This window comes from Toxotes jaculatrix, chromosome 3, assembly GCF_017976425.1.
Source record: "Toxotes jaculatrix isolate fToxJac2 chromosome 3, fToxJac2.pri, whole genome shotgun sequence".
In the NCBI taxonomy this organism is placed as follows: domain Eukaryota; kingdom Metazoa; phylum Chordata; class Actinopteri; family Toxotidae; genus Toxotes; species Toxotes jaculatrix.
The window spans coordinates 6,132,298-6,145,965 of NC_054396.1; the positions used below are offsets into that span (position 1 = coordinate 6,132,298).

The window sequence follows — 13,668 nt, forward strand, 5'->3', positions numbered from 1 at the left end:
CTCTGCGTGCGTGTGTGTGTGTTTGGCCCGCAGGCCTGTGATGGTACAGTATATTGCCTCTATTCACTGTGCAGCTGTGTGAGAATGTTCCAGGTTTGAATGTTTATGTATGGGAGGCACCTGGAGAGCACCACACCTTTGTGAAATTCATAAACATCAGCTATTTCTGGCATCCTCAGAATGTCCTCTTTTTCACACCCTCATATTGGTCGAGTAGATTAGAGCTGGGCTCAGTGGATCCCTCCAGTTATTAGCCCAGTATGAGCCTTCTTTTAGACTATCTTTAGATGGTGATATATTTTTGTGGATCATCTGGAGTCATGATGTTATCCAAGAGATAAGGCAGTGCACCATATGGGAGTGCTCTAAATGGCGACTGGCGTCCTGTGTTTGCGTTAAATGGGCATGATACAGAGGCCAGGGCAATATTTTTCAGTTAAAGTGCTCCCTCCCGCCCTTCCTCTCAATAGGACCCAGTCTTAGGCAGATTTTCACTCCTTCAGCACAGGATTAAATGGTAGTAGTTACATTGATCAATAGGTTAAGAAGCATACAATCCCTCTTGCTGCTAATGACCTCAGTAGTAATGGGTAATAAAATGGGGGTTTGTAATAGCCTCTTGCTGGAGCTGTGCACGGAAGAAGCTGCTCTAGCTGTAGTTACTGTGAGTCAGACACTCGTGACAAGGCGAAGTGTGAAACAATGATGAGATATACACCTCAGGTGTAAAGAATTAAGAAAGTTAAATCGAAGAAAATCTCAGTGCAGTTTGTAATGAAATTGGCAGCTATTAGGAGCCGGTTAAGTGAGTAAACCCTCTGCGATAGTTTGAAGTTTGCTCTCCCCTTTTTCACATCACACTCTATATAATATGGCATGACAAAATGATTATACATTTGAAAATATGACTAAATTTACAGCTTTAACACGGTAGTAAAAAATAGAGCATGACAAATATGGAATAGATTTTTAATGCATGTAGTTAAAGTAAAGCTTCAAAAAGAGGGGGGGCGTTATTATTTATCCTTGGTGTGTGTGTGTGGGGGGTAAATGTCATATTTAGACGGGAACTATATATCATATCACGTATGGCGCGCGCATGTATGACACTTACATACCGCAAGACAGGGCTGCTTGGATTGACCTTCAAAATAGTTAATCAAAATTAGCAATGCCCAGAAAAAAGGACTTCAGTGGATAATGACTGTGAAATTAGGAAATGGGAGGCCGGGGCTATGCAAATGACAGGACAAGTCATGTGCAAAAGTCAAGATGAACTGCATATTAAGACATAATACAGGGGGGAATTAATATTGCATTTTCTTCCTCGCGCCCCTATGCCTGGTGCTGGAAATGAGAAATGTGAAGTGTGTGTTAGTCCTGGGTGGGGCTGAGCCTCCTTCACCCTCTTGGGGCCAAAAGAACACGGCACAGTGTAGCCTGGCACTGCTCAATAAAGTTAACGGAGAGCATCAAAGCTGGTCCGTCCTGTTTGACATCACTGCCCTTTCCTCCGCATTAGCAGTACAAGCTGTTCATTATGGCAGCACTTTGTTTTTGTTTTATGCTACAATGGGGAGAATGAATAAGGTGATATGCATGCAGGGTATGTGTCAAGAAAAGCCCCTTAGTTACCGGACAAGATCTTAAACAGCTAAATTACATTCAGAAATGCATGAAAAATTCAAAGGGGTGTCATTAGCTATAAGACGGCCGCACAATTTGGGTAACCTTGGTGAAGACAGACTGTCACCCGTTATGTCCGCTCCAGCAACTGCTCACATCACTCAGAGACACAGAAAGCACATTTTAACGTACACTCAAGCACATACATACTAACGTACGTGTGCATGTACACAAATCGTGTTAACAGTTGCAAAGACGCTTCTCTATCAAATACATCTTAGTTGCCGTTTTTCATACAAATGTCAAGGAAAGGCGCTTTTAATTGTCTTGCACATCATAGCAGTGAGTGGCAGCATCCAGACACACTCCGAGTCCCCTACGCCGTCGAAGCAATTAAGGCACCCTGACAACTGTGGGGGCTCTTTCAGTGTCACAACAAATCACTTGTTTTGAGGAGTCATGCACTCACACCTTTCTACTGGGAGTTAGTTAGAGGCCTGCGTGTTCTTCACCGTGGCTCCTCCTCCAGGCACTCTGTATCTTCACAATAATAGATCGCTGTTGACAGCATCTCTAATGAAATGTTCTCACATGACATGTCGTGCGTGTGTGAACAGCAGCATTTTTGAGGCAATCTTTCACGTCCTCAGGTATGGCATATTTGCCATGTTGTGTAAATGGCAAGCTCTGAGAAGCATTACAGCAGAGGCAGATCATATCCGATGACGCTGAAGGGTTTGTGTGTGAGAAGAGAAGGTCGGAGGATGGAGGTTAGGGTGGATGCGACTGGCTGTTTACTCCACGGGCATGATCCACGCCCAGCTGTCCTTTAGCCTGCCTCAGTCTGGTGTGGTGTTATAATAGTTAGAGGGGTTGATATGTGTGTGTTTGTTGTGTTTGTTGAAGGGCATGTGCAGACTGTAACACATGAAGATGACACTTGGGATTAATTGTAGAATCCAGTCAAAAGCAAGGGGGCATCATACATGTGTGTGTGTATATATATAAATATATATACACACACGCACACACACACATATATATATTTATATACATAACACTATACATAACTCTGCTTGTCGGTTTGTGTGTCTGTGCAGGTTCCAGTGTCAGTGGCTATGATGACACCTCAAGTGATAACTCCACAGCAGATGCAGCAGATCCTTCAGCAGCAAGTCCTGAGCCCTCAGCAGCTCCAGGTTCTTCTCCAGCAGCAACAGGCCCTCATGTTACAGCAGGTAATGTACTACTGACGTCCACGTCATGGATCATTTTGTCACACAACGTATCACTTGTTTCAAATGGTGGATGTCTCTTTTTGAAATGAAAATCTTCTTATGTACAGCGTTTCACAAAGATAAATTCACTTTGAACTTCTATTCTTGACTTTTTTTTTCCAAGCCTCAAAGACAACATTCCTGAAAGTATTGAAAATTCTGCCAAAATCCACTGCTGAGTTTCTATGACTGACAGACTTTGACTCACATGTCGCCTTCCTGTCTCTTCTGTAGCAGCAACTCCAAGAGTTCTATAAGAAGCAGCAGGAACAGCTCCACCTCCAGCTCCTACAGCAGCAGCAGCAACAGCAACAGCAGCAGCATGCAGGCAGCAAGCAGAGTAAAGAGGTAGGCTGACATCACTCCAACCGCCTGCCATTACCAAAGCCGTTGGCCAGACAGAGCATGGAAGGCATGTGTGTCCCTCCCTCAACCCCATCTGCTTCCAGACTGTGGTTAAAGCAGAGAGGAGAGGGGGAGAATCAAGTGCACTCATGCTTCTGATTAGCATGTCAGACTTGTTGGATAAATGGTAACAACTGACTGATACTGTGCTAAGCATACAGTGTCTCCTTCTCTGGAGCTGTCGCCACATTAAATGTATAATATTTTACAAAGTACAAGCCTTAGTTCATTGCTCTATTTATTTATTTTTTTCAAGTAAACAAGTGTCCATGCAACAAAGAGATGACCGTTCCTGTAAGCCCTGTGTAGGACATAATGAAAGGCAGAAGGGAGAAAGGCAGGAACACGGAGCATATAAATCTGAGAGGCTTTTCTCGGTAATTAACATGGAAATGGCAGAGGAAGAGAAGGCATGTAATTGTGAGATATCAGTGCAGAGAGCGCTCCCAGCTTTGTTGCCTGTGTTGGGTTTTTTTTTTTTCTTTTTTCTTTTTTCTCTCCATCTTTCTCGCTCTCTCTCCTTTGCTCCCTCCAGTACAGCGGGGCTTGCTCATAGGCAGCAGCTTAATGCGTGTTAATGACTGGCGGATACAGGCATCACTGTGGACAAAGCAAATTATTATTGTGCGGTCAGAAGAAGTTCAAAGACAATCTGGGAATTTTTGCTGTTGTCCCCATTGAGCTCCATGTTTGGAGAGTAGGAGAAGCATAGAAAATTAAGCCCAGTGTTAAAAGCAGACACACACACACACACACATCCACGCATGCTCACACTCACACACGTCCGTGTGCTGTCGAAGCTCCCAACTTCAAAGTCGTAGCTCCCTAATTAATGAACTGCGGGCTTCAGTTTGGACAAGTTGTGGCGTGATGCACCCATAAATCAACATGACAGCAGAGCTCCTCGGCCTCAGATAGGGCCTGTCACCAAGTCGCATCTGATGTAAACACTAGAGGAGCAAGGGAGGAAAAAAAAGGGGTGGGGGGAGGTGGGGGGGTTGAGGGGGAGGCAAGGAGGTGCAATTGATCAGTTGAATGGAGCATGAGAATAAAAGAAAAAACAACTTTTGAAGCATATTATGTATGATCACAGGAAATGGATGCAGCCTCGAGAGGCTCTCCCCCTCTGCCGATGTTTTCTTTCTCTCCCCATCGCTCTCTCTTTTTTCAGTCGCATTTCTAGCAGCCATCAAAAGACAGAATAAGAATTATGCAGTGACTCCCCTGTGGCTGCCAGACAATAACCCCCTGTTGTTGCTTTGTGCCTCTTTTATTTTAAAGACATCAAAATTTAGTTTTTCAAAGATCTTTAACTTTATATTTGAAGCTTGACAATAAAGGCCTGCCAGTGCCACTCTTTATCATTTGTCAGGGACTGTATTTTTCTCTCCCTCGTGCCACTTCTTGTTAACCTCTTATTTGGTCTATTGGGTCTGGGGTTTTTAATGTGTCTGCATGCTGAGAGCGCACAGGAGCTCCTGTCAGCTGATGGGACCAGAAGAAAAAAAAAATCTGAAGGGAGAAAGGAGTTAAATTCATTTGCAATACTTGATTTTTCTTTCTTCCCTTTTTTTCTGAAAAGCCACCCTCTGTTTATTTAGCGTTTTGATAAAAGGCATTGTTGCTTGTGAACTCCCAACCCTGTAGTACTATTATCTTTGTCTCAGGCTGTCAGGGAGGAGCTGGAGAACAGAAAACCTCTGAGGGCAAGAGAAACTTCTCTCACACTGATGGAGGGGAAAAAAAGAACCGACCACCTTTCATAAATAGGACAGATCAGAGAAAATCACAGGCCGCCTGCATCCCAAATTTCGCTGCAATCTCTGTGAGATCTCTATCACGTCTCTCTCTTCTTTCTCTATTTCACTTTCTCTTCTCTCATTTTGGGTTTGATCACACGTGAATCTGGTTACTCCTCAATTATGACCCTCCGCCGCCACTGTCAAAGTACCTTCTTCCCACGATTGATCCAATGAGATGACCACGCTTGCTGTAATAGACCCTCACTGCCCAGAGCTTTATTTTTAGTGAGCCGGTGCAGGAGCAGCAGCGCTGGGTGTGGGGCAGGAGGGAGGGAGGGAGGGAGAGGAAGGCCGCTAGACCCTTTTGACAAGCCGAATGGGGGTGGGCGGAGGGGACACATTTTATCTGGCTGTTTCAGTGGTTTCAGAGCCGCCAGCGAGTGACCTGACAGCCGCGTTGCACCGAGACCTTTTTTGTATGCACTCAATTGTGAGAAGTAAACAAAGTGGTGTATCCTGTGTTTGGTAACAGGGTGCGGTGCACAGCTTGGCAGCCCCGGCACTGCTTTTAGTGCCCCCTCCTCTCCTCCCACCCGCTTGACAACTGGCCTTGTATACTTATAAACAGGCCTAGTATCCTGTTGAGTCTCAGGCGTGCTTATTTTATCCTTATCTGTTAGTAAATACAGAAGGTGTCCTGCTAGATCGTGTTGTTTAATTTGTAACAACAGACATTTTGGGGACTTGACTATGGATTTGTTGAGAGCAGGGACTGATGAAAGGGTTAAAAGTCATCGCTCTCCTCTGTGCCCCTGTTATCTAAATAGCATCTCTCATTTGTTTTGACTCATAGGAGATTGGGGATATTAGATAATTTCCTTCTATTTATTATTCTGACTCTGTCTGTCTTTTTCTCCTTTCCATTTTCTTCTGCACTCTCATATCACTTTTTCATCATATCAAAGTTCACACGTTTCACTTTTCAGAGCCAAAAGCCCCCCCCCACCCAAAATCAGTAAAGACACACCAGTATTTCATTAAATTTGCCTTGATGAAACAGCTGTAGCACAGTAAGATCAACAAAGCAACTATCTCTCAGTCAGTCCACAGTATGTGATTGAACACAGCTTGCTGTGCTGGTTGGGGGAAGAGTGTATCCCTGAGCTCAGCGCCATGCCTGGGAGAATTGTGAGAGTTGCCAGGGTGGTTATTAAGCACTTTGATTTAGTCACACGTTGTTTGCTGAATTATGAATGGCTGTAATTAAATTCCTGTGGCTCTTATTATGAATGATTAACTATGTTGTTTCGTTGTTTGTCATTTGCCTCCTGACTCCTTGTTAATTAAGAGAGAGAGAGAGAGATGTATAGTCTACCTGTCTTAGGTGGGCCCAGACAAACCCACACTAAAGGCAAAATTTATGCAACTTACACTCAGTTTCTATTTAGTGTGTTAGCGCACGCAAAATGCTTTAAACTTGTTTTTATGAATGAACATGTTCGGAAATGTTTATTTTTACAACTCTATGGCCTTGAACTTGAAATGATCATGAATCCAGTCATGTACAAACCTGAAATTCATCTCTATATGTTTGCACTGGCTGTTATGCTTCTATATTCTGTTTGTGTGTTTGCTGATGGTGTGCCTCGCTTATCTTTGTGTGTGTGTGTGTGTGTATGTGTGTGTGTCTGCGTGTGTGTGCCACCAGCAGCAGGTGTCAGCACAGCAGTTGGCCTTCCAGCAGCAGCTCCTGCAGGTCCAGCAGGTCCAGCAGCAGCATCTGCTCAACCTTCAGAGGCAAGGCCTGCTCACCATCCAGCCTGGACAGACCGGCCTGCCACTGCACTCCCTCACTCAGGGTCAGTACCTAAAATCACAGCTCTGTACTGAACTGCTAACATACAACACTTAAAATCTCTTGTCCATCTGTCCACTCCTGCTAAATAGAAGATTTTTGTCGTGACAAAATACTGCAACAAGTCAATGCCTGGGGATGATCCAACGTCCGTTTTGTAACTCCAGTGTTTTTACAAGTGCTAAAGTCTGGCAGTGTAAACTGGAGATTTGGTCAGCTTTCGAGTAAATATTAGAGTCTAGGTTATAGGACAAAAACAATGGAGATCGGAGTTATTCTGATAAAGTTGTTTATTGATACATTGGGATGATCCTGTCAATGTATTTAGAAATCCCACTGTAGCCAGTTGATTTCCTTCACCTGTTATTATTTCCCTGAACACAGTTTGTGACTGTATCTTTTTTAATAAAGATAAACCTACTTACAGAATTATTCAAAAATCTATCAAGAGTAACCATTCAGCCATAGAATAGAAGGATTTTAACCAGAAGTCAAAGGTACAGTGACACTTATTTTTGGCTTTCATGAAATTTTTAGTCATATGATCATCATGAAGGTGAATGGAATTTCACACTCCTTTAATCTCTAACAGTTCTGAGAGAAATGCTGGACTTTGTTGGCACAGAGGTGGTCCTGTTTATAATGATCTGTTTGACTCTCATACGGAGCTGTTGGTGTGGCATTTATAATTTTGGGGGGAAATTTTCAGATACAAGTTTTACCAACAATCTATTTTAACATTGTATCACTGTATATTCAGATTGGTTTGATCTGGCACTGTTATTGCCCTGCTACAATACCTGTACAAATTTGCTTAGTCAAAGTGAACAATGCACCACTTAAGTATGTAACCACATACTGTAAGTGGTTTCACTGGTTCAGGACACACCTGCTGTAAATCCTCACTCAGTACTTCAATAATTTACTAAATGCCATCTTAGACCTCATGTCTGGGACAGTTTACTGTTTACTGAACCATTACCATTCGAACTCTGGAAGGCTATACTTTGTTTATTATCACACCAAACATTAGAAGTAAAAGTAAAAGAGAGTCTTTTTTAGTCCACGCTTTGTCCTTCAACTCTCTGCTCTGTGTCTGTGATTGGCATCCTGGTGGCAGCCTCCTTCAGCCTGAAGGAAGACTGGATCTATTGTTCGTAAACTGCCAGTGAACTTGTCATTGTGAAACCGCCTGTTACTCGATAGGGAGTCAATACTTGTTGTTTGGCCAGGAAGTTTATTTCTTTATTTATTCTTTAATATTTTGTTAAGGAGTGGCCCCCTTATGACAAAGATGCCGTCATAAGGGATTTAGAACATGACATTGACTATTCATTCCCAGCTAAGACAAACAGTTTTGAAATAACAAGATAAGGGCAATAAAAACGGGAGGGTTTGGGGGGTGCTTAGGTAATAGGCAAACACAAACACGGTTTGTACAGTGGTGTTATTGTTTGGACTGGGTATGGAATCACTCATCCGCTCGCAGACGATTGCCATGGGCACAGGCGTGGAGCACTGCTGTGTTGTGAGTACGCTTTGCTGAATTTCTCTGTGTCAGATGTCTGGCAAACACTCACACACCCCTTGAGTAAAGTGCTATACGGGTGATATGGCTAGGTACTGTACATTTGATGGATTTCACAACAGTCCCAGAACATCCTGTTTACACTGTGTCATCATCACATACCCCGAGGGCATCTCACCTTATCAGGAGAGTAGCTGTATTGAATTTATATCATTTTTTTTACCTTACTTTTACACTTTGTTAGGGCTGTACAGTTTGTTCCATAAAAACTGTTATTGCTATTATTATTTGCATCAATACGAAGCTCTGATGCATCACGCCATGCTGTATCAACAAATGATAAAACAGAAATAAGTGGACACTGATGAAGTGCATTATCATACCCAATAAGGTGCCACAGACAGTGAAACTACAGAAGAAATATTTTAGTTGAAAAATTCTCTCTCAGAGAATCCTGAGAGAAAGTCTAATTTTATTTGCATAAAAAAAATGTCCACCCTTAACAATGCATTAAAATGAATTATACCGAAAACTGACAGGATCATTTCTCAGAGCTGTTGTTTGCACAAACATCAAGATGAGGAACTGAAACTCCCCATGTACAATTAGTTGATTGTTTCAGTTTGTTACAACCAGTCAAACCTGGTTACTTTGCCTTTGCCATCCATTGATGGTTAACTCTGTGCCTCTGACAGCTGTTACAACACTTAGGCTAGTGCTTCAGGCCCCCAGTTTGTCTTCCTATTCTACACATTTTCTGCTTGACTGTTTGAAGTTATTGATGACCTTTCTGTTTTCCACATCACTAAACTCTTTCATGCATCAGCGGGCCAGGCCTATGGTGCTCAGATTTAATCTGCAATATTCAGCTAGCAGTTAGCGCTGCGTCGGAAGTGATGAGTTGATCTGCTCCGTTTGGGTCTCAGTGATTATGGATTCAAACTTGGGGGCAGTAAATTGGCATGACTTTTTAACTGATGATTTTTATTTCTTTCATTTCAAAATGTAGATATCAATAGAATTATTTTAAAAGGCCAGTGTTATCACATACAATGCACTGTATCCCTTTTTTCATGTGCTGAGACAATGGGAGGAATGAAAGGTTTTCAAATAATGGGTCACTGTAACAGAGTAATTAAAGAAAACTAGGTGTGCAGTCTGCGTTTGTGTTTTGGGTACTATGAATCAATTCACAGTTCATTTTTGTTTCAGTGTCCCGGTTTGTTAAATTGTTGGCTGAGACAGATTAGTCTTTTTTTTTTTTTCCTGCCAAAACAATGAACTAAAGGAATGCATGTGAATTAGCCCTCCAAAATTAGCACTAATTAAGTATAAACTTGTAGATAGCAGTTTTGAGTGAAAAACAATTGTCACATTATCTGGAGTATAATTTGTTTCTCTTGTTGTAAATTCTTTTGACATTAATGTTCAAAGTCTTGGAAGCGGCCAGACGGTATCTGTTATAAATTACAACAATGTGTTTGGGGAGGATATAACTCTCATAAATATAAATTTGATCCATCCACCCCTCCCTCCCCCTCCCTCCCACAAAAAGCCTGTCCTCTTGACCTGATAAGTGAGTCAGTGGTTGCTCAGGCTCACATTGCGCAGGTCTTGTAGGTGTGTGTGTGTGTGTGTGTTTGCATGCTTATATACATGCATGGCTGTGTGTGAGTGTATGTGTGTGCGTGTCACAGTGGTGGACAGTGTGCACATCCTGGCTAAAACGGCCTCTCACCCTCCGAGGTTGCTCTGCAAGAGAGTGAGTTCTTGTAGCCGCGCAACATCATTTAAGCTGTCTGGGAGAGGCCAGTGGGACAGTGACATGACAAATTTGTTGGTAATATGAAAGCAAAGAACGTGGCGAGCCATGAAGTGCTCACAGAACAGCAGCACATCGGGGACGGTGGTGGGTAATGCGACTGACCTGTCAGTGATTGATACATCCAGCAGTGGGCTACTGGTAATAGTTCCTGCAGCATTAGGACAGGACATATTTCAGGCCTAAGGGGTGCATATCAGCGGGCCAGTGATTACGGCAACATAAACAGGGGTGCAGTAAAGGTCCCAGCCTGACGGAACAATAAACTAATAGCGATGTCACTGTCCCCCCATGGCACCGGCACTGTGTGTAAGAAGTAACAGCTCGGTTTAAAGAGACCGGAGCACTGGGGGCCATTTTTTATTTGGGGGATGATGGCCTGCAACTGATGTCATTATGAACCTTAAATCAACTTTCTGCTTGCTTGAACATGGTCACCTGGGTACAGGGGGACAAGGACAGGAAAAGGTTGAAGAGCTCGGCCTGTCTCGGTGCCAGAGCTACCTGCAGAGGTAAAATTGAGTTGGGAGGCCGGTGATCAATCAAGTGTCCCAACAACATACATTTTTTAGAGTGCTTGTCCGTATTTCCCAGTCGTAATGAGTGGAATAGTTGTGTTGAAAAATGGAAAGAGGAAAGATAAACCAATCCAGCATTTAAAGGATGGACAAACTGGGGACCCAAGAAAGAGGATTTGGAGATCAATGTCATTATGTGTCCCACAGTAATCAGATGGAGGGAAACTCAATGCATTTTGTCAAAACACAAAATATAATACCTGCGGAGACATTTGTGTAATTATATTTTATTGTCATTTATGTGAATCATGAGCCATAGCTGTTGTTGGAAGAGGTTAGGGTTAGATATGGAAAGAACAAGGGAAGAGGCAAACAGAGAGCAATAAAACTATGGACTAGATCCAGAAAGAGACAGCTCGGTCCCACTCCGTTACCTCTCTCATCAGACCGGTCTATCCGCTGCGGTTTCATCTGAGTAAACAGTGGTGTCGGGGTCACCAGGACTGCTGGGTAATTGAGCCAGTGTGGGCCGCCCTGTCAAGCACATCGGCTAAAAATACATCGCCCACTGTCACCGGGCACCAAGTGGGGGGAAAATGATTGGTCCCGCTGTCGGAGCACAGGACATTCGCATCACCAGTGACCTTCCCCTTCCAAACCAGCCATCACAGGAAAGAAAAAGAAACACACAAAAAAAGAAGTTTTGCTCCAAAGACTCCTTACACCATCAAAACAACAATGGATCCTTTGATAATGCAACTGGAAATCAGCAAGCATTGGATTAGCATGCTATAACACAGACCACAATATTAAGCATGTTTAGCCTGTCATGGACGTGCACTTCGATTAAGGCACATCAAGGCATTGAGGAGAATAAGGCAGAATACAGGCAGGCAGAATAGAGCAAGCGTGTTGAAATATTTGAATGAGGAAAGACGCTCCTTGGAACGTGGAAAGGTTATTGATTTGTCCTGCAATCATTTCCTGCTCTTTGATATGCAAACGATCTAGTGTGAATTTACAGCAATCCTATCAGACTCATTTCACAGTTCTTAGCCCCTGCGTCTCTCTGGAGTCCTCCGCCTCATTAGGCCAATGTTCTCCATTACCAGCATAATTAAAATCTTTAGTAGCTTATCAAATTAAAAATATTTTTGCTGATCGTATTGAGATCTTCACCTCACAGTTATTTTCCACAACAGGAATAAATTAAGACTAAGCATTTTGCACACAATGTATTACAATCTGGTGCTTGAAAGGAGCACTTCTGGTATCTATAGAGCTGGTGATGAGAAACGGGGAGGGGGGGGGGGGGGGGGAGGGGCGGTCCAGAGAATATAAACCCAAGTAGATAAGCATGTGCAAATCATCTTCCATTTGCCAGTGCTCATTTTGAGAATGGATTTAATTAATTGTAATGTTAAACGAGTGGTCTTGCCCATTTGGTCTGTGGTTAAATTCACCGCATATCCAAGGGCCTCTTTCACCATGCTTAAAACATGTGGCTTATTTAAGCACGGATCCGAATGCTCAGTACAAATCCACACATATTCCACTTTTAGATCCTTCAGTATGCCATTTAAATCAGGGTCACCCAGATGCATGAAATTTTGACTGAAAACACAAATAGCCACACATTCTGCTCACAAGAGGCTTAATCTTATTTTACATATCAGCTTTATCCTCATTTGTGTCAAGTGAAACAGACCTCTGCAGCACAGGAACAGACACCCCATAGATGGACACATATATATACTGTGTGCCAACAAAGGCTCTCTTCTCTCAGACATGGAAAGTGCGGTGCACATACACAGCATTATCCTCCTCCATCCTGACTCTGGCCCAGGGTGTCGGGATCGCTGTCACTCATAGGCAGAAAAACCACACGCACTCTGTAGATGTGTTTCCAGCACACAGAAAAAAATGTCTTCTGTCTTCAAGGGATTTTTTTTTTTCAAAGGGCTGTGTGAGCCGCAGTGTGCTTGACTTGTTAAATGAGGTTTAAGTCTTCTGTGTCAATTGGAGGCGGTGCAGAGCTTTAAGTATTTTGCACATTAATGCGCTTTTGAGAATATTACCCCAGGGTCCTGTTTCTCAAGAAGGCAGGGGTGGGGTGTTTTCTAGTGTTGCCATTGTAAACTTTTTGTTGTGTGTGTTCTGCACATCTCTGTTGTTGAGAGAAAATGATGGTGATTATTCAGATTTCATGCCTTGTCTGGATGTTAATTATTTACTCTGGGCATGAAATTTGCGTGAATGCCAGGGATTTGTGTATACAAACACGCTTCAGATCACAGGGAAAATGGGAGGAAGAGAAGGAGGTGGCGGGGAGGTGGGGGGAGGCAAGAGCTCTCAGTGCATTACCCTGTAGTGGAATATTTTCTAATTAATACTCGGCTTTGTTTACAGACGCTTTGATTTAATTAAGTGATGAAGAAGAGAGTTGGATTAGCTCTTAATTGATTTAATTATCCAATTTGTTTGTCTCAGGCATGATTCCAGCAGAGCTGCAGCAACTGTGGAAGGAGGTGACAAATGCTCACGTGAAGGAGGAGCACAACAACAGCAGCAACAACAACGGCCACCGGGGCCTCGACCTGTCCTCCCCGGCACCGCCAAAGAACCCACTTCTCAACCAGCATGCCTCCACCAACGGGCAATATATGAGTCACAAGAGAGAAGGGTGAGTCCCTCCCTCCACCAGGACTTTAATATATCTTTATTTGTTTGTTTTCTTTTCTTTTCTTTGCATGTGTCTTGCATTGTTTGCTTGCTCTAACTGTGAGAACATGGGTCAGTGAAAACAAACAAGCTCAAAATGATGACAGCTAACGCCTTTACACAGCAGCAGTTTTCCAAAGCACTGCTCTTTAAGTCATTTGTAACCTACAACTG

General features: G+C 43.1%; 1 protein-coding gene across 15 annotated transcripts in view; it reads left to right on the forward strand.

The window, feature by feature from the left end:
• The window catches only part of foxp1b (forkhead box P1b), a 148,168-nt gene that overhangs the window by 108,903 nt on the left and 25,597 nt on the right, over nt 1-13,668 (forward strand). For 12 of the 15 annotated variants that reach the window (XM_041034282.1, XM_041034283.1, XM_041034296.1 and 9 more), the window contains 4 exons: nt 2,727-2,864; nt 3,138-3,251; nt 6,759-6,909; nt 13,264-13,456. In XM_041034282.1, coding sequence (XP_040890216.1) covers nt 2,727-2,864; nt 3,138-3,251; nt 6,759-6,909; nt 13,264-13,456 — 596 coding nt within the window. The remainder of the gene's footprint in view (nt 1-2,726; nt 2,865-3,137; nt 3,252-6,758; nt 6,910-13,263; nt 13,457-13,668) is intronic. The other 3 variants (XM_041034290.1, XM_041034291.1, XM_041034292.1) reach the window with 3 other exon arrangements.